At 66.1% G+C, this 19,781-nt stretch overlaps 1 protein-coding gene across 1 annotated transcript in view; it reads right to left on the bottom strand.

Annotated features, from left to right (window-relative positions):
• Positions 1-333: 333 nt before the first annotated feature.
• The window catches only part of BAHCC1 (BAH domain and coiled-coil containing 1), a gene marked incomplete at its 3' end in the record, with an annotated part of 20,023 nt that continues 575 nt past the window's right edge, over positions 334-19,781 (bottom strand). The window contains exons 2-25 of the mRNA XM_042818946.1: positions 14,075-14,254; positions 13,208-13,330; positions 11,131-12,798; positions 10,954-11,059; positions 10,636-10,844; positions 10,385-10,543; positions 9,856-10,046; positions 9,361-9,718; positions 8,587-9,285; positions 7,265-7,449; positions 7,044-7,180; positions 6,542-6,643; positions 5,851-5,962; positions 5,518-5,764; positions 4,847-5,011; positions 4,427-4,761; positions 4,076-4,183; positions 3,761-4,005; positions 3,599-3,674; positions 3,186-3,294; positions 2,984-3,106; positions 2,724-2,897; positions 1,157-2,286; positions 334-570 (exon numbers count right to left, since the gene is read on the bottom strand). Coding sequence (XP_042674880.1) covers positions 334-570; positions 1,157-2,286; positions 2,724-2,897; positions 2,984-3,106; positions 3,186-3,294; positions 3,599-3,674; positions 3,761-4,005; positions 4,076-4,183; positions 4,427-4,761; positions 4,847-5,011; positions 5,518-5,764; positions 5,851-5,962; positions 6,542-6,643; positions 7,044-7,180; positions 7,265-7,449; positions 8,587-9,285; positions 9,361-9,718; positions 9,856-10,046; positions 10,385-10,543; positions 10,636-10,844; positions 10,954-11,059; positions 11,131-12,798; positions 13,208-13,330; positions 14,075-14,254 — 7,178 coding nt within the window. The remainder of the gene's footprint in view (positions 571-1,156; positions 2,287-2,723; positions 2,898-2,983; positions 3,107-3,185; positions 3,295-3,598; positions 3,675-3,760; positions 4,006-4,075; positions 4,184-4,426; positions 4,762-4,846; positions 5,012-5,517; positions 5,765-5,850; positions 5,963-6,541; positions 6,644-7,043; positions 7,181-7,264; positions 7,450-8,586; positions 9,286-9,360; positions 9,719-9,855; positions 10,047-10,384; positions 10,544-10,635; positions 10,845-10,953; positions 11,060-11,130; positions 12,799-13,207; positions 13,331-14,074; positions 14,255-19,781) is intronic.

The raw sequence follows: 19,781 nt of genomic DNA on the forward strand, positions 1-19,781 counted from the left end.
TCATCTCCATGCCCAAATCTGTGCCCATGCCATCCCATCTCATCCCCAAACCTGTACCCATCCCAACTCATTCCATTCCATCCCATCCCCAAATCTGTGCCCCATTCCATCCCATCCCCATCCCATTCCTAAACCTGTGCCCATCCCCTCCCATCTCCATCCCCATACCTGTGCCTATTCCATCCCCATCCCATCCCATCCCATCCCATCCCCATCCCATCCCCAAACCTGTGCCCATCCCATCCCCATCCTATCTCATTCCACCCCATCCCCAACCCTACCCCAAACCCACCCCCCTCCCCACACCTGTGCCCACCCCACCCCACCCCACACCTTGCCGTCGCTCTGCCTCTTGCCCAGCTTGGTCTCCTCGGGGTGGTAAAACCACTTCACCTTCACCACCATGTTGCTGCCCCAGGACTCCCACATGCTCTCGATGCGCCCGATGTAGGGCAGGTTGGGCCGCCCGGCCGACAGGAAGACGGCGCAGTCCCCGATGCGCAGCGTCTCCTTGCCCCGCACGATGGCCTTGTAGAACAGCTTCCGTGCCTTCCCCTTCATGCCCCGCCGCTGCAAGGAGCACCCGGTCAGAGCACTGCACACCGCGACCCCACGCATCCCGCAGCACTCTCCACCCACCCCGTGCTCACACCCAGCATCCTGCACCCTGCACTGCATCTGCACACCTGCAGGTTGTGCTTCACGCTCCATGCGCTCGCTCGAAGCACCCTGCACCCGTGGATCCTACCCACTGCACTCAGCTCCGTGGGCCTGCACAGCCACGAGGCTGTGCCCAAAGCACTCTGCATCCACACATCCTACCCCGCGCACCACGTTCCATTCACCACGCTCATCCATGCACCTTGCATCTTTCCGTGCCCTTCTGCACCTACACACCCCTCACCATGCTCCAAGCACTCTGCTCAACGTCCCCCGCATCCAGACATGCATCCACACACCCTGCGCTCCCTCTCAGCCGTGCACCAGGCACACCGCACCACGCTCTCTGCACCACGCGCCCTGCTGTGCCATAAACACTGTTCTGCACACCCTGCACGCCGCCGCGCACCCCCAGATGCTGCTCTGAGCACCGTGCCCCACGCCACCACATCCCCACACCCTCACTCTGAGCGCCCCACTGCTCTGCCCACTGTACCTGCGTGGGGTTCCCCGACCACCTCCACAGCTGGCGCGCGGGCAGGAAGGCGGAGATCTTTGGCCGGTTTTCCACCGAGGGCAGCCGCTGCCTCCGGGAGAACTCTTTGGCTTTGGAGAAGCTGAGGGCCTCCTTGCGCTTGAGCTTGGCCTTGGGGCCGGCGGCGGCCGCCTTGGTGAGGAAGCAGCGCTGCGGCGCGGAGCCTTTGGAGCGCAGAGCCTCGGGTTGCGCCAGCAGCGCCGGCACCGGGTGCGAGAGGCAGGTCTGCAGCAGCAGAGCCGAGTCCTCGTCCTCCGAGCTGTACGACGAGTCCTCGTTGTCGGAGGAGCAGAGGCTGGAGGTGGAGATGGAGCCGGAGCTGGAGGAAGTGGAGGAGCCCGAGGAAGAGGAGGACACCGACAGGCGGGTCATGAAGCGCGAGGGCACGTCGGCACCCAGCCCGCCCGCATCCTCCTCCTCATCCATGTCCGAGTACGAGCTGTGGCAGTCGCTGTCGCAGTTCAGGCTGAACTCGGCCTGACCCGAGTACTTCCGCAGCGCCAGCCCCACGGGCAGCGGGTGCACGGCCGCCCTCCCCTTCCTCTCCTTGCTCAGCGCCGAGTGCGTGTAGCTGCTGGCCAGCGGCCGCTCCAGCTTGGCCCCAAAGTCCTTCTCGCCCAGCAGCAGGGCCTTGCAGTTCTTGTTCTTGGGGGACGTCACCCCTTCGTGGTCCAGCTTCACCAGGAACTCGCCGCCAGCCCTGCGCCGGCTGCCTTTGCCCATCTCAGCCTCCAGCCGCTCCGCCTTCTTGCAGCGCAGCAGCTTCTGCGCGGTCGGCAGCACCAGCCCGGCGCCGGCCCCGAAGGACGCGTAGGAGCTGGCGATGCGGCTGAACGAGTCGGCCCCGAAGCCGTTGCCGAAGACGGGAGCGGCGACGTGGTGGTGCACGGGGAACAGGGCCTCCTTGGCACGCAGCTTCTTGGTGCTGCCGTTCACCTGGAAGAGGTTCTGCAGCACGGCCGTGCCTTTGCTCGCCGCCTTCCGCTTCGTCTGTGCCACCGCCGACCAGCTGAGCAGAGGGCCGCCCCGCCGCCCCAGCGGCTCCCCCAGCGCCGGCGCACGGCTGCCCGACAGCAGCTCCAGGGCTTTGCCTGAGGGGGGACGGCGGTCACAGCCTCAGTTCCGAACCGCATCCCCTCCTCCTGCGCCCCTGCCTCTCCTCCCCATGCCTGCGTCTTTCCCTGCCCCCCCTCTCCCTGCCCGCATCCCTGACTCCTGCTAACCTCCCCATCTGCATTCCCTCCCGACTGCATCCTTGCATCCCCTCTCTTCTCCTTTCTGTGCCTGCATCCCCTTTTCCCTGCATCCCTCCATCTCCCCCCCATGCCCACCTCCCCACATCCCCTCTCCCTGTCTTCTCCCCTCCTCCACGCCACCAACCTCACAACTTCCTCTATCCACCCGCACCCCACCAACTCTCACATCCCACCACGCTGCCCCACGCCTGCACCTCTGCTCCTCCACAACATCCCCTCCCTCACTGTTGCTAACGCCCAGCCACCCCATACTTGTACCCCCCACCCCATACCGCTTTTCTCCTTGCAGATCGCTTTCTTGCCCGAACTCCTGGGGCCCTTGGGGCCGTCGTGCCTCTCGGTGCACAGTCCGGGGGGCAGCTCACCAGGGGAAGCCACATCACCACAGGAGCGCTTGTTCCGCCGGCACGAGCTGGACACCAGCAGCGCAGGGGATGGCTCTGTGCCTGCGGGCAGAGCGGGGCTCAGCGCTATCCCCACACCATCCCCACAGCCCCATCCACCATCCCCATCCCATCCCCATCCCACTCACACTGGATCTTGAAGTCAGGTGGCAGCAGACGGATGTTGGACACGGCGATGTGCCCCGTGTCCCCATCATCGAACTCCACCATCACCGCCTCGGGGTCGTCCTCCTCCTCGTCGCTGGAGGAGCCTGCGGCAGAGCAGGACGTGGGGCTGGGGCTGGACAGGGCCGTGCCCCCCACCCCGCTGCTGCCTCCACCACCCCTCACCTTGCACCACGTTCCCTGGGTACAGGCAGCGTGACTTCTGGCTCCAGTAGGCGCAGACGCGGGTGCCGGGAGGAAGGCTGCGCCGTGACTGTGGCCGCACGTCCAGGACCTGTGGGCAGCACCGGGCTGTGTGAGCCCTGTCCCCATCCCCATCCTTGTCCCCAAAGCCATTCCCCATCCCCATCCCCTTAGCTACTGGCTGGACCTTAAGACATTTGCACTAGGTGAACTTTGAAGGTTCCTTTCAATGGAATCACTCCTTTCCATGCCACGCCATTCCATTCCATCCTATCCCACGCCATTCCAAGCTATTCCACATCCATATCCTTGTCCCCATCCCCATCCCCATCCCCATCCCCATCCCCATCCCCATCCCCATCCCCATCCCCATCCCCATCCCCATCCCCACTCACTGCCTCCTGCAGCAGCTGTTCCTGTGAGTAGATGCGCTGCCGGTTCCCCCTCTCACCCTCGATGACGATGCTGTATCTGGGGAGAGGCAGGTGACAGAAGGGCTCAGCGCTGCCACCCCACACCCCGCAGCTCTCCATCCCGCAGCCCCAGGCCCCACTCACATGTCGGGGGGCTGGATGGTGCGCACGCTGCCGGCATACAGCAGGCTGTCTTCCTTGGGGATGAGGATGTGCAGCCCGTCCCGCAGGTCTTCCTTCTGGATGGCGCAGGTGTGGAGTGGGGGGGAGCGGCGCCCGCCTGCGCTGCCCTCCTCCTCCTCCTCCGAGAAGCTGCTGTTGTCGTCGAAGTCGAAGTCGTCCTCCACGGTGAAGCTCTCCAGCAGCTTGCTGACCGCCCGGCCCTTGCACTGTGGGACGGGAGCTCAGTGCGTGTGGGGGACACGGGTGTGAGGGCACGCTATTTGCGGGGCTGCTCACCTGCTTGCTGGCCACTTTGCTCTTCACCTTGCCCAGCTTCTTGCCCTTGCTCAGGATGGTTTTGGCACTCCGGGGTGAGAGGGCCAGTGAAAGGGCCCCGTTCTTCCGCTGCAGTGCGGGGACAGGAGGCTCAGACCCATTGGGGAGGGTCCCAGCACTCAGCCCTACCCCAGCCCCACAGTGCCACCTGTGCCCCACCGACACATGCATCCCTTGTAAGCCCCACACCCGCGCTTCCTTTGCCATTCCCAGCCCCACGGGTAACCCAAACCTCCACACCCTGCATCCCTCTGCCATCCCCAACAGCACTGACACCCAATGGCCCCCAGCACCCCCCAGCCTTGCACTCACCCGCAGTGCTGACTGCAGCACTTTGCTCTTGCGTGTGGCCTTCTTGAGCCGCTCACTGGCCAGCCGTGCGCCGTCCTCCCTCGCCCCAAAGTGCCGGGGGTCCGCAGCACCAAACAGGCTGCAGGCGGAGGGGGGGGCGGCGGAGCTGGGGCCGCCGGTTACGGCCGCCCGGAGGCTTTCTTTGGGTTTTGCCTTCAGCTTCTTCTTGCTGCTCCCCTCCTCACAGCCGCCCGCTTTGCGCCGTGCCGGCACCTTCTCCAGCTTGCCGGCACCCGGCTTGCCAGGCCGCCGCTTGATCTTCACCTCGCCCTCAGGGCTGCCCAGGCGGCACGGACCTGGGGGTGTGGAGGGGACAGGAATCAGCTCCCTCCGGCACCACTCAGGGTTCCTCCAAACCCCATCCTCCCCAAGTTCTGTTACCTAGCAGCCCCTGCCTTTCCTTCTTCTTCTTTGCCTTCTCGTTGGCCTCCATCTTCACCACAGAGGACGGGGAGGGCCCCAGCACAGCCATGGGCACTGAGGGCAGCAGAGCCAGGTCGGGCTCCTCATCCCCATCATCGCTGTCTGAGTCCTCGTTGTGCCCATCTGCAAGGCGGGGGGACAGGGCTGAGGGACCCCTTGTGCCCTGCGGTGGCCCCAAGCACCCCCTGTGCTGGGCAGGGTGAGAGGTGGGTCCCAGTCCTTGGGGGTACCCGGGTACAAGCGGTCCCTGAGTGTGTGTGCAGCCTCCAGGTAGCATCAAGCTCCCACTGCAACAGTCCCTGGATTGCAGCAGTCCCATCCCTTTGCTCCAAGCAGCCTCTCCATGCTGTGCAGCTCACTGCATGAGCCCAGCCCCATATGGGACCCCCCCAGGTAATGCAGGGTCCCCTTCAGCCCCATGCCAGACACCCCCAGCCCCACACGGTGCCATCCCTGCTCCATGTGGGACACCCCAGCCCCGTGCCAGACTCCAAATCCAATTGGGATGCCCTCAGCCCCACACAGGACCCCCCCAACTCCATGCAGGACCCCTCAGTCCCATGTGAGACATTCCCAGCCCCACGTGAGACACTCCCAGTCCCACGCAAGACCCCCATCCCTCTCCTTACCTTTGAAGCCAGAGATCTCACAGGGGTCGGGCTCCTGGGGCTGGTACTTGGCTGTGCCCTTGGAGCTCTTGGGGCGAGACAGCTTCTTCTGGATGCGGCCGCCAGGGTTGGGCTCTTTCCGTCGGAAGGGGCTGATGCCAGCAGGGAGCCCTTTGCTCTTCACTTTCTGCTTCAGCTGCGACACTTTGTGAGCCACCTTACAGGCCAGCTTGCTCTGCGCGCTGCTCTTCTTGCACCGCACCTTCTCCTGCGGGGAGCAGTGAACGGGGACGCTCAGGATGGGCGGCAGCCCCTCACCCCGCAGAGCCCGGCCCCGCGGTGGGGTGCACTCACCGCAGCCCCCGCCATGGCTCCGTACTGCTGCTCCAGTTTGCTGCGCTTCTTCTTGGGCTGGGGCTCGGCGCGCAGCTCGGCACACAGCAGGGACAGGCTGCTCTGCACCGCCCTGCGGGAGCGTGCTGTGGGCACCCACCGTCCCCCCTCGACCCGCACACCCCTCCTATTCTTTCCCCCCGCAACCTTCACTCTCTTAAACGTTTCGTGACATAAAACCTCCAGATTAATTTTTTTCTTTTTTTTCCCTCTGTCTTAATTGAAGGAACCATTTAGTGCAGATTTAACTATTATTACCAAATCATCGGGCCTGATGCCGCGCGCGCACACACACTCCAATCGTGTTTGGACTAGCTCGGAGGATTTATGCAAATGGGCCTGTCGGGAGAGGCAATTTGTAGCAGAGAAGGACAATTATACAGGGCCCGTGAGTGTGAAAACGACTGCGCCGGGCGGCTAATGGATAATAATAAAGCGCCGGCAGCAATGAACACCACTGCAGCGTGACCAATGACTTTATACAGCGCAGATAAAGAGGCTTTTATGCAACGCTGCTCCCGCGTCCGGGCGGGGGGAGGCCCAGGGACGGAGACCCCCGCAGCCAGGGACGGCCCCACCACCCCCATCATAGGGTCGGTCCCCTCTGTCCCCAGCGCGGGGACAGGCGGGCGCGCACCCCCCGCTCACTCACTTGACCTTGCGGCTCTCGGCCCGGCCCAGCGTGCTGCAGTGCTTGCGCTTCCTCGGCCGCCCCGGCCCGCGCCGCGCCGGGCTCCGCGAGCTCTCGTCGCGCCTGCAGCCGCGGGGCGAAACCGGGGGCAGCCTGAGCCGGGCTGAGTACGGCCGGAGCTCAGTGCACCGATGGGCGCCGCCCGCACGATGCTCAGCGCGGCCCCGAGCGATGCCACGGGGCTGAGAACGGCCCCAACTCATCGCATCGCTGAGCGCCAGCCGTGATACCGCCGGGCTGAGCGCGGCGCTCACAGCTCATCGCACTGATGAGCGCTGCCCTTGCAGCGTCGCCGGGCTGAGCACAGCCCCCAACTCATCGCACCGCTGGGTGCTGTGCCTTGATGCCGTCGGGCTGAGCACTGCCTCCTACTCACTGCACCGGTGGCAACCATGCAGCCCCCAGTCCCAACCTCAGGGCCGCACCCCCCCCCCGCAGGATAGGGATGGGGATGAGGACCTACTCGTGGTCGTGCCGCCGCTGCAGCTTCACCAGCTCACGCTGCTTCTCCTTGTAACGCCGCTGCAGCTCAGCCAGCCGCATCCGCACCTCCACCTCCTGAGTGTTGAGCTGCTCAATGGCCGCCTTCAGCGGGCACACCTGGGGATGGGGACACGGCCGTTCGCTCCGGGCAAGGCTCACCCGGCACGGCATGGCAGTGTGGGGCGGGGGGCGCTCACTCACCGCCTTGGTTTTGGGGGTCCAGGTGTACTTGCGGCGCGGCACACGGGCACGGGGTGGCGGGGAGGCGGGCAGGGGGCTGAGTGCTGGGGGGCTGCCCTCCCGGCTGGCTGCCTCCACTAGAGACCAGGCGGCTGCCACCGTGGCCAGGTTCTGTAGGTTGAAGGCCAGCAGGTCCTCGTCCTCCCCTGCCAAGAGCTGAGGTCAGCGGGGATGCACCAGAACCCCCCCTGTCCCATCTCAGCGCACGCTGCACTGGAGTGGCACCGATCACACATGCGGGGGCAGCACCCATGGGTGGGCTTAGGGAGAATTGCCAGAGGCTTGGGGAGCCGGGGGCATGCAGGGCACGCAGGGGTCTGTGGGGTACAGGGTGCTGCATGCACACACTGCCACAGCACATCCACAGAGCACGGGGATGGCACAAAGGGCGCAGTGTGTCCCCAGAGCGCTGCAGGGACGGGTGCAAGGGAACAGCCAGCGATGAACTCATCGGTGTACAGAGCCAAGGCCAGGGTGGGGAGGGACGCAGTGATGCTCCCGAACCAGAGCTCCATCTGTGGGAGGGGGATCCGTGGGGACTCCATGGCCCCCACACACAGACGCACAGCCCTATAGCAAGGTACAGCCAGCACCGAGCATGCGGGGCCCCGCGGCCGCCCGCCCGCTGCAGAGGCGCTGGGGAGATGCCAGGGCCTTCCCTGCAGGGGCCCCTGGGATTCCCTGGGGAAGCCGAGCTGGGAGGGAATCCCGGCGCCTGTCTGGAGCCAGCGCTGGAGCAGAGCCCCAAAGACGGACCCGGGCTGTGAGCAGGGCCCTGCTGTTGGGCACCGTGCTGCTGCAGCTCACCGCGTGCAAAAGGCACACGCAGCCCCGCACAGCAAAGATGGGATTCAAACACGCACAAAGCCCCGAGCCGCAGACAGTGCAAGCGTGCAAAAAAAGCCCTGCACTGCAAAGATACAGATGATGCACACACAAGCTCTGCAGCGGAAACACGCGCATGGTCCTGCTCTGCAATACGAGCACAGTGCTGCGCTGTGAGCAGGCACAGCTCATGCATGCAGCGCTGTGCTGTGAAGGCACACAAAGCCCTGCACTGCCAGCACGGCATTCACACGGCCCTGTGCTGTGAATGCACACTGCGAGCGTGCACACAGCCCCTCCTCTGCTGCACGGCACGCGCTCTGCCCGGCACAGCCCTGCACACACGCTGCAGCCCCTCCACTGCACGACCTCTGCCTTGCATGCAGCGCGCTGAGAATCCCTGAGAGGCACCGGGGGGGGGGCACAGCAATGGGGAGGGGGCGCACGGGGCTGCTCACCTTCCATGGCCAAGTCACAGCGGCGTTGGCGCAGCTCCAGTTCGGCCAGCTCGCTGAGCAGCGCGATGCCAGGCAGTCCCACGGTGCAGGGTGCAGGAGAAGGGGGTGCTGGGGGGGGCTCCCCGGGGGACCCCAGCGCTGGCAGCTCCCCCAGGTCGATGCCAGCGGCGATGAGAACCTCCAGCCCTCCTGTGCAGCACTGCTGCATGCTGGGTGCACGGCTGGGGCCGTCGCCCTCCTCCTCCTCATCACAGCTCCCCTCCGGCCCTGAGCCTTCGCTGTCACCTTCTTCCTCTTCTTCATCCTCCTCCTCCTCCTCTTCCTCCTCGCCATCCGGGGGGCCCAGCGGGGAGGATCCCTCTGTGGGCACCGGGTACTGCTGCTCTACAGAGCTCTGCTCCAACGCCGCTGCTGTTTCCCTGCACGCCCCAAAGTTCTCCTCTCCGGGCACAGCGCCCGGCGCCGCAGCCAGCAGCAGGTGGTGCCGGTGCAGCACAGCACCCGGACCCTCGGCTGCAGCCCCCGTGGATGGCAGCTCCCGCGCAGCAACGGGCTCCTCGGCGGGGCTGAAGGTCCGTGACTGCTCGGGCTCAGCTGGCGGGGAGCCCGCCTGCATGGTGTCGGGGTCGGCGGGCTCGGCAGGGGGCACCTCCGAGAAGCCCATGCTGGACGCGGGGTAGCTGTACCCTGGGGGCAGGTCTGCGGGAACGACTGATGCTCAGTGTGAGCTCAGAGCCCACCCCCACCACCTCCTCCTCACTGCCGTGCCCCTACCTGGCTCCAGGGACTTGGGGTAGTCACGGGGCGGCTGTCCCTCCCCACGCTTGTCCTCGCCGTCGCTGCCCTTGCTCTGCACGGGGACGGGGCTGTCAGCCGGGGAGCGCGGGGCCACAGCAGAGCTGGCAGTGGGGCAGACGGGTAAAGTGCAGGGGGCCGTGGGGAGCGCCACGGGGCACTTGGCCGGGTGCCGCAGGGCCGGGGAGTGGCAGCAAGGGGACAGCTTGGGAGGCCCAGGTGCAGCCGAGGACATGCCCTTGGCCGGGGGGTTTAAGGCAACTGCTTTGTGAGAGGGCTTGAGGGGCTTCTCGGGACCCACGTTCTCCAGCTCCAGGGGCTGCTCCTCCGGCTTGCGCTGCGGGGAATGAGGTCAGCATGTGTCCCTGCAACACATCCAGCCCTGCATCCCACCCAGCAGCATCCCACCTCACCGCCCCAGCCCCACGTCCCACCCCAACGCATCCCCCACGCATCCCCATGTCCCCGTGGCACCTGGACGTGAGCCTGGCGCTGGATCTCGAGGGCCTGGGCTGCCCGCTGCTGCTGCAGGGCGTAGAGCTCCTGCTGTCGCAGGAACTGGGAGCGCGAGTACACAGGCAGCTGCCCCGTGTGCTGCAGGTGGGCGCTGGGACCCCGGCCTGGGTACATGGGGGGCCACAGTGATGCCTGGTCCATCACGTCAGCTGCAAGCAATGGTGGGGGGAGGAGGAGTCAAGCGTGGACCCAAGACAGGGTCATCCTGCAGACCCCGAAGGTGCATTCCCTCTCACCCTGCACCCAGAAGGACCTCCCATCTTCCACCCTTGCACCACAGCTGCACCCACATGGACTTCCCCATTGTCTATTCCTGAACCTCCCCCAGCACAGATGAGGACGTGGGATGGGGTCACCCTGCAGGTCCTACACGCACAGCCCCAGAATCCCATCACTTACCCCTGCACCCCCAGCATCACCCCAAGGCCCCCCCCAAGCACAAAGCGAGGATGCCCCGCAGTCACCCCCCCACACCCACCAGCCTCACCCAGCGTGTGGGGGGTGCCGTGGGTGGGGGGCTCGGTGGGCAGGATGACGAGCTGGGTGGGGGGCTCCTGGGAGAGGGGGAAGACGGGCTGCATGGTGCTGGGCATGGAGGCGGGGAAGGCGGGTGGCAGGTTCTGGTGCAGCGCGGGGTGGCCAATGCCTGGGGAGGGGGGAGAGGGGCAAAAGGGGGCTGTCAGCAGTGGGGTGAGGGGGGCAGCCCCATGCTCCCATGTCCCCCCAAGTGGCACCGACCGTAGGAGTGCCCCCCCATCCAGATGGAGGGGCTGCGGGTGCGGGGCAGCCAATGCGTGTGCGCCGGGTGTGCGTGGGCAGCCGGGTCCCCCCCGAGCTGCCCTGCTGGCAGCGAGGAGCCCCCCGCCATCATCAGGTGGGGGGTGAGGTCTCCAGGACAACCCCCCGAGGGGTGCATCCGTGCAAACTCCACCAGCTCTTTGTTGTCCCTGCAGGGAGAAACAGACCTCGGTGGCGTCGAGTGGCACTGGGCCACACTCAGGTGGGTGACACCGTAAAGGGGAGCCCCATTCCCATCCCCCCCGGCGTGGCACTCACTGGAGCAGCAGCTCTCGTCCCGGCAGCCCCAGGCGCTCCTCACAGAGCCGTCCCCTCTCCTCCTCTGCCTCCAGGTCGATGACGTGCATGGGCCGCGTGGTGCCGGCTGTGAGAAGACAGAGAGGTGAGCACGGCCCCAAAGGGACCCCAGGCCCCCCACCGCCCCCCAGCCCTTACCTTTGATGCCAGCGGCCGTCCTGCCCTGCCGGCTGGACCCACTGCCATAGGAAGGCTCAGGACGGCTCAGCGTATCCTTCTGCCGTGCCACGGCCACGGCGATGCCCACCGGTGGCTGCCGCACCTCACCCTCGCCGTGCCCCAGCTCGTGCTCACGGCTTCGGGCGCAGTCTGGCAGCTCCGGCTGCCCCTTGGCCGGGGGGGGGAACTTGGCATCCTGGTGGGCGCAGCTGCCCTTGATGCCGCCCAGCCCCACAAAGGGAGCGGCCTTCTGACCCACGATAAGTGCTTGGTTGCTGTACTTGAGGAGATTCTTCATGGCCGAGACCTCATCCGGGGGGGTGGGCATATCCTGGCTCAGCACCGAGCCCTGAGTCATCAGTGCAGCCTGCTGCAGACCCGTGCCAAAGGGGTCCAGGTAGGAACCCTTCCTCTCCTCCGCCATGCCCATGGGGGGGCCCTGGCCCTGCACGCCCCAGGGGGGCAGGGGGGGTGCGGTGTAACCCAGCGAGTTCAGCTCCAGACCTTTGCGCTGACCCTCGGACTGTTCCGCCTCGGTGCCGGTGCCGTGCTGTTGGTGCCGGATCCGCGCCACCTTCTGCGGGGGGGGCTCCTTGGGGCCCTTCTCTAAAGTGCAGCAGGAGGGGCCCAGCTTGGCGCCCAGCGGCTCGCCGTGGTGTGGGGCGCGGGCGCAGTCAGGGGCAGGCGGCACCTCGAAGTACCCCTTCTCCAGGGTGCCCTTGGGCGGGGGGCCGAGGGCACCATAGGGGGCCCCCTCGGCCGCTCCCCCGCCCCCCAGGTACTCCAAGCCCTTCAGCCGCGCGCCGGGGCCGCCCCACTCCATCCTGCGCTCGGCTTTGCCCTCGGCTTTGCCGTGGTGGAACGCAGCCCCGTAGGCAGCGCCGGGGTTTTCGGCGTCCCCGTGCCGCTCCTTGCTCTCGGCGCGCTCCATCCCGCAGCCCTCGGCCGCCACCTGGAAGGAGCGGCTCTTGTCCGTCAGGTGTCCCACCGAAGGCACGAAGGTGGCACCGCTCAGCTTCAGCTCCCGCCCGCCCTTCTCCGGCAGCGGGCACAGCACGTCGGGGCCGGCGTGCAGCTGCAGACAGGGGAAGGAACCGGCGGCCGCGGCGCCGAGCGGGGCCGGACCAGCGGGCACGGCGTAGGACACGGCGTGGTGCAGCATCTGCCGCCGCTCCAGGCACTCTCCGTACGCCGGGGGGGCTTCGGGGGCGGCGGGCTCACGGCACGGCTCCTTGGCGCAGCGCACGGCGCGGGGCAGAGCGCTGCCGGCACAGCTGGGCAGCGCGGCGCGGCCGTCGCCCTCCAGCCCCTTGGCACCCAGCAGGCAGGAGGGCAGGTGCTTGGCGCCAGCCCGGGGGGGCAGCCCCTCCTTGCAGTGTCCCTCGGGTGGCACCGGCAGCACGGCGCGGTGCCGCTCCTTGCCGTCGTCCTCCGGCACCCGTTCCTTGCCGTCCGCTTTGCTCGCCTTCTCCTTGGCCGCAAGGAAGCGGTCGTAGTCCTTGGGGGTCTTGGGCAGGGGGCCGGCGTCGCGCTCGCGGCTGCAGGAGCCCGCGGGGGGGCCGGGGGCGGCGCGGGCGATGCCGGGGAAGCCGTGGCCGGCGGGAAGCAGGGCGGGCTGGGCGGGCAGGTTGCGCAGGTAGAAGTTATCTGCGGGGCGAGAGGAGCGGGTCAGCCCCCCTCCGGCACAGCGCAGCGTGTGCGTCCGCGGCCGTGCCAGCGCCCCGCTAACGAGAGGAGGAGCGCGGGGAAAGGCACGGCCTAATTAGCTCCATTACCCACCCAAACAATGAATGCTCCCTATTAAGCGCCCGCCACAATATTTTGAAAAGCGAGAGTGGCAGCTGGGACGGCTGCCCACCACCCTGCGCCCACGGCTCTGCTCCATCCCGGGCACACGGCACCTGCTCCAGCAACAGCCCTCCAGGGGCACCCAGGGATGGGCACCGCGTCCCTGCACACAGCACTGTGTCCTGCAGCCCCCACGCTGCAGGACGAATCCCCCACAGGCACCCCAGTGCCATTCCCACTGCCACTCCGGTGCCACCCTGGTACCTGCCTTTCTGGCTCTCATAGAAGCGGTGCTGGCTGTAGAGGACGTTGCTGTTCCCGTGGTGGTCCAGGTGGCTCATGGGCAGGAAGGTGGATGCCAGGCTCCCGGAGAAGCGGGGGTACCCCGGTGCTGTGGGGGGTGCAGCGGTCAGGGGGCCGCTTGCTGCACGGTGCCACCCATCGTGATGCACACACGTGTGCCATACGTGCACCTCTCCGTGCACGTTCTGCCCTCACCTCGCCACGCAGGGGCCGTGATCCCACCCCAATATACACCCCCTGCTCAGGGCAGCCCGGCACAGTGTGGGACTCCCCAACCCGGCCGAGCCGTCCGTCAGCCGCGTGTGCTGCCCAGTCCCCCCTGGCCCCCCCTGTGCGGCACGCAGGCCCCGGCACGCCGGCAGCCAGCTGGCAGCCACTCAAACTACCAGCTGGGCCGGGAGCCAGGGCCCTGCGCCAGCACCACCGCCCCACGCCTTAACTCTGTCGGCCCCCGCTCAGGTGGGGCTGGGGCAACGGCGTGCCGGGGGGGCACCGCAGGGCCGCCCCCTCCCAGCGCAGCCCCGATGAACCGCAGCTGCAGCTCATCACGGCACAGCGGTGGTTCCCATCATCCCAGCTCTCCACTGCACATGCAGCACCCAGGGGTCCCGCAGCACCTCCAGCGTCTGAGTGCACCCCCAGACTCAGCTCCGCAGAGTGCCCACCGGTGCCATGAGCTGCCTGGGCTTCAGCCCAGCTCTGTGCACAGTACTGGGGGACAGCACCTTCGTCTGCAGCCCCGCAACACCCCCTGCATGCAGCACACCAAGCCTTGTCCTATTCTGGGAGGGGGGGTCTGTGGGGTGTGCTTCCCCCCGCACAGCTCACTCACCTTCATGGGAGTGTGAGAACCAGATCTGGGAGGTGCCGGAGTGCGGCCCGCGGAAAGCCGGCTCTGGGGGGGAGGTGGTGGGGCCCGAAGGGTGGCTGGGGGCCCCCGAGCCCAGGCTGCCACTCAGGAAGCTCCCCATGAAGGACGAGGCGGGTGCACTCCCCATCAGTCCGCTCCCTGCTGTGGGGTGAGAGAAGACAGTCAGGGGGTGCCCTGAGCCATGCCTTGCACCCACATCCTCAGCTCCCGCTGTGCTGGTACAGTCACTCACCCCCTGCGCTTGCACAGCTGTGCACAGACACCTGTTGCAGGGCATCAGGAGGGCATCCCTTGTGTATGCACGCTGCTTGTGCACACACATCTCGTGCACACACACTTGACCACACATCTCCCCGGTGCGATTGCACGAGGAGTGCCCATGCCCTGCCCCCGTGTGTGCACCCCATGCGCATGCAGCTCCCTGTGACCCCAGCACTGAGCTGCTGTGGGCAACCCCTTGCTGTGCCGTGCTGTGCCAAGCCAGACAGATGGGGTACACGGAACCATGCTGCTCCCAGTAGGGCAGCTGCCAGCCGCAGCAGCCGGAGCGCTGCCAGTGCCCGGGAGGCGGTGACACAAAGGCTGGGGACATGGGGACGGTCGCCTGTGACCGGGGCACGGCTCCTTGGAGCAACGCCGGTGCATCAGGCGCTGCTTTGTCAGTGTGCATGTGTGTGTCCATGCACACGTGTGCAGGGAGAACAGCACAGCAGAGGACGGGGAAGGCAGAGGGCAGCCCCCGCCCTGCGGCCTGGGGGGCACCGGGCGCCCCGCAGGGACACCCTGCCCCGTTCTTCGGGCCAAGCTGTGAGGTCATGGTGGAAACATCGCAGCCGGTAGCCAGCAGCCCCTCCACGCTTGGCCCCGCTCCTGCCTGCATGTGTTTGCCGACGTGGGCTGGCGGGGCCGCGGCCGCTCGGCCCTTCCCTGGCTCGGCACGGCTCGGCACGGCTCGGCACAGAGGACCGGTGCTGGCCGCCCGCCCGGCCGGTGCAGGAAGTGATGCTTTGCTTTCTAAGCCTGCCCACGCTCCCCGGCTAATCCTGCCGGGATGCCTCTGGGATGAGTGTCGGGGATGTGGTTTCAGGCAGCTCGCTCCTTCCTGCGCCGGCCGTCGGGGCCGCGTGGGTCGGGGGCACGGCCGCAGCCCGCTGTGGCCCTGGGAACGGCCCCCACACCTGGGTCGGGACGCGGCACTGCGGTGACGGAGCAGAGGAACCGTGGTGCGGAGCTGCGAACGGCGACGCAGTGAGCTCGGCAGGAAGCCGAGGGTTCCAGAAGGAGCCTCTTCTGGAAGCTGTGAAACAGGCTGTGAAAAACACACAGCACACACACGGGGCCGGAGCGCACCCTCCCTGCGCGTCCCACCCATGACTCACGCCCCCTGGCACGGATGGGTCCCCAGGCGCATGCAGGCCCCCACGTTCCCACCCCGCTCGCACGCTCGGCTCTGCTCGAAGCCCTTCCCACGGCCTCGGCTCTCCCAGCGCGGGGCTGTGGGACGAAGGGCTGCTGAGGCCGTGCCGAACTCTCATCTCACCTCACAGCCACGCAGCACAAGGCGGTGCCATCCCACAGCCCCACGGCCGGGAACTCCCTGGCATCGCTGCCCGTACCCCGAGGCCAGCGCTGTGACTCAGCCCTGCAGGCACCGCTCTCACCTCTGCACCAAACTCCCCACACTGACAGCCAGCAGGGCCAGGACTCAGGGCACAGCCGTGGGGTCATCCCCGGTGTGCCCGCATCTGTGCCAACCATACCACAGCACACAGCCGCTCGTGTCCCACTGCCACTGCAGCATGAGAAGGGAAACTGAGGCGCAGTGGGGACATACAGTCGGATTTGGGATCCCCCAATCGAGGCTGGACTGGACAGAGGAAAGGGTTAAAAGCGGAGCTCACCGCACTGCGTTCTGATCCCCGGCCAAACCGCGGGGGCCGGGAAGCCCGTGGGGAGCGTGGGGGTTTTTCTGCAGGACAGCCCCAAGCCACCACCGGGTCACCACAGCACCGCGCGCGCCCAGCCTCAGTGCGACCCGCAGGGACGGGCAGTGAGGGGTCAGGAAGGGTGTGAGCCCCCCCAGCGCCGCACTTCGCCCCCGCGCCCGGCCCGGCGCAGATGAGAATGTGTTGGGAAGACAGAAAAGTTTCCCCTGGTGCTGAGTGGGGCCGCAGGAGACTCCGGCCACATCTGCTCCGGCCGAGCTGCTTGCTGGGCGCCCGCCCGGAACGGGGCGCGGGGCCACGGGCACACAACCAAAGCAGTGCTGCCGGGAAAGGGAGGGGGTCCCCGGCCGTGCTCCCACGCAGCATCCCTCCCTTTTTCCCTCCCTCCCTCTCTCTATGGGAAGGCCCTGGCTTTTCCCACGCCCCACTGCTCCCAACCTCACCGAGGCATGGGGGTCACGCACACCATGCTCCTGTACAAGGGTCACCCCCTCCAGCCCCCCTCGGGATGCAGCGGGGCCACAAGGACACGGGGCTGGAAGAGGGGCACTGCCCCCAGGATGCTGTCACTGCGGTGTCCCCGGGGCTGCCCCACGTGAGCGTCTGCGACGTGCGCACCCCGTGGGGTTGGGTTACTCCCTCGGCTATTTCAGGGCTGGAACATTCCTAGCGGGGCCGTGGCTGGGGCTGCACACCGAGACGCGGGGCTGGAGGGGACCCTCCCCCACCGGGGTCACCGGGACAGCACACATGGGACGTGGCACATGAGGCTGAGGGCACAGCGGAGCCCTGGACCCCTCTCTGGGGACACCCCCCCCCTGCACGGCCCCCTCCTCATCCCAGCACGATGACAACACCGCGGTCATTAATAACCCCACGTCTGCCAGACAGCCCTGGAGGTGCCACTCCCAGCCCTGGGGACCTCACTGGGAGGTGCTGGGGATGCCCCCCCCTCCCCCCCGACCACATCGCGCTCCCCTCCACGCAAAGCGCATTTTAACCCAACGTGGCCCCTTTAAATATTTGGCAAATAGCAAATAAGTGTAATATAATTTCCCCGCCGTTATAATTTAAGATTAATCCATATTGTTATGGCACTAAATAAATGCTGTAATATTGAAACGCCGTTCAAATTAGCTTGACAGAGTGCCAGAAGTACAATTAAAATGTTATCCGATGGGTAATCACAAGGCAGTCTCTCCGTGCTAAGTGCCACTTGCAATCTGTCGTCTTTTGACGGAGGGAAGGGGAGGACGGAGCAGAGCAGGGGCTGCACGCCGGCTCGCCGTGTGGGCGCACGCTGCTCCATGCGCGCCGCTCACGAGGACGGTGCAAAGCTCCTTGCACGACTGAAGCACGCTGCACAGTTGGCAACGCCGCTCGGCACGCTGCCGTTGCACACCGTGAACCCCCCACTGCCGGAGAGGCCATTTTGGGAGCAGCTCCGTGCCCTACAATAGGATGGGGCCGCGGGGAAGCCAGGAAGGTGCGGGGCTGTCCGTCCCCCCTGCTCAGCCCTATTCACCCCATGCAAATCCCCTCGCGCAAAGCGGTAGCAAACCTCCCCCTGTGCATGCACGGGGGTCCCTATGCACAAAGCAGAGGCGAAGGCAGCAAAGCACTGCACCCCTGCCACGGGTCGCTGCCGGGCCCAGGAGACCCCCGGGTGTCCCAGCAGGGCTGAGTGCTGTCGGTGCCGGGGTTGGAGGCGCAGCTCCGTGCCCATCTGTTTCACTTTACGGAGCGGATAAAGAAGAACTCCAAGAATGAGATTATTGGGTGAGTGTTTATTTACCCGCTATCGCGGGCAGGAGGGAGGGGCCGCAGTTCAAAGCCCGTGCGAATCTTTGCAAAGTCACTCCATCGCCAAATCTGCTATTTTTACGTCCCGCTAGCACTGCCCGCTCGGCTGTCGGCACGGGGACACGGAGCAGCTGCAGGGGGGGGCAGGAGGATCGGAGGGGTTGTGGAGAACTGCAGCCCTGGGCCCTCCCTCTGGGCTCAGCCCTGAGCCCCCAACGCTGTCCCCAGGCCCCCCCCCAGCCCACGCCACAGGGTCACCGCCTGAGCGCCGGAGGACAAAGGAGGGATGAGGGGGGAGGGATGGAGGGAGAGGACACGCAACCCACCCGCCCCCCCGTTGGATCCCAATCCCACCCCGTGCACAGATGGAGCCACCCCAGCACGATTCCACGAGATTCGGGTTTCTCAGCCATCCTGCTTTCCTTTTCCCCGACACATGTGCGCTCTCCACCCCCCCCAACCCCGCAGTAATCTTCCGCAGAAGTGTCACTAATAAGGAGTAGACAAGTTAATCTCAAAATCTGTTTTAACTTTGACACCTACTTTTCAGAACGCGGAGCGATCCCAGCACCGCAGCCCCCACGGCCCCGCATAGCTCCAAGCCCCGCTCCAGGCGAACCCCCCCTGAACCCCCATTGCGGGGCCACAAGGCCAAGCAGAATCGCCCCCATCCCCACCTGTTTTAGGACCCAACCCTGTCCCAGCAGCGCTCGGCCCGAACCTGGAATGCAACGCACAGCTGTGGGGAGGAGAGCGCAGCACCGGGGCTGCAAACCGCACGGCAGCACCGGGGTGCAAAACAGCAGCGGGGTGCAAAGCAGGAGAAGGTTGCAAAGCAGGAGAAGGTTGCAAAGCAGCATCGGGGCCACGGAGCACCGGCAGCATTGCAAACCCGGACTGCGTGGTTGGGATGCAGAACAGCACCGCACGGCCGGGCCGCAAAGCGGCACCGCAATGCAAAGCGGCGTAGGGCTGCAGCCCGGTCGCAAAGCAGTGCAGGGGTTGCAGCGTGTCCGTGCTGCAGAGCAGTCCTGCTGGCAGCACAGCTCTGTGCCGCTGCGCCGCGATCCCGGCTGGGGGTTAATCCATAAATACATCAGAAGGGCAAAAATCGCAGCCCTGACGCCGCTCCGGCCGCGTTTCCCACCCTCAGCTCATCCTGGAGGTGCTTCCCTCTCACCCCCTCGCCCCCCATCCCCATATCAATGCTGCTGAGCCCCCCCGGCCCGTCTCACATCCAAAAGCAGCCGCCATCCGAAGCGCCGCTCCGCCACAACCGCGCGGCCCTCAGCGACGCCTTTCACCAAACAACGCTACAACATTATTTCTCCCCCCCATTTTTTTTTTTTTGCCTCTCCTTTAAACTCCCTTTCTCAGGGTTCCTTCAGAACCCCCCCAGCCCCGCTCAGCAGTGCCTCCTGGGAGCTGTAGTCCGACCCGGAGCCATTTGGGGAGCTCCGTTGCCCGCAGTGCCGGCGCTGCTCAGCCCCGCGCGGCGGCTGAACGGCTCCGGTGCCAACAGCGCCGAATATTTTTAGCTCTTTCTGTTGTTGGCTTTGGCTTCTTTTTTTCTTTCCTTTTTTTTTTTTTTTTTTTCTTTCCTTTTCCCTCTTCCACCCCCCTTCTTTTTTTTTTTTTTTATAAAATAATAATAATAATAATAATAATAATAATAATAATAATAATTCGTGCCACGGTATTTTTAGCCCCAGCTCCGCGCTACACCTCGCAGCACCGCTCTGCTTTCGGACTCCCAATGTATTTCCCTCCCCTCCCCAACCTCCGGGGCCGCTCCACGGCCGCAGCCACAAAGCGAAACCGCTCCGGAGGGGTCCGTTCCGCGTCCCCCCCTTCACCCGCAGCCCCCCCGGCGCGGGCCGGGCGGGGCCCCCGCCCTAATCCACGCACTAATTGTAATC

This window comes from Centrocercus urophasianus, unplaced genomic scaffold, assembly GCF_019232065.1.
Source record: "Centrocercus urophasianus isolate 14NV4802_14NV808 unplaced genomic scaffold, USGS_Curo_1.0 seq_178, whole genome shotgun sequence".
Lineage (NCBI taxonomy): Eukaryota > Metazoa > Chordata > Aves > Galliformes > Phasianidae > Centrocercus > Centrocercus urophasianus.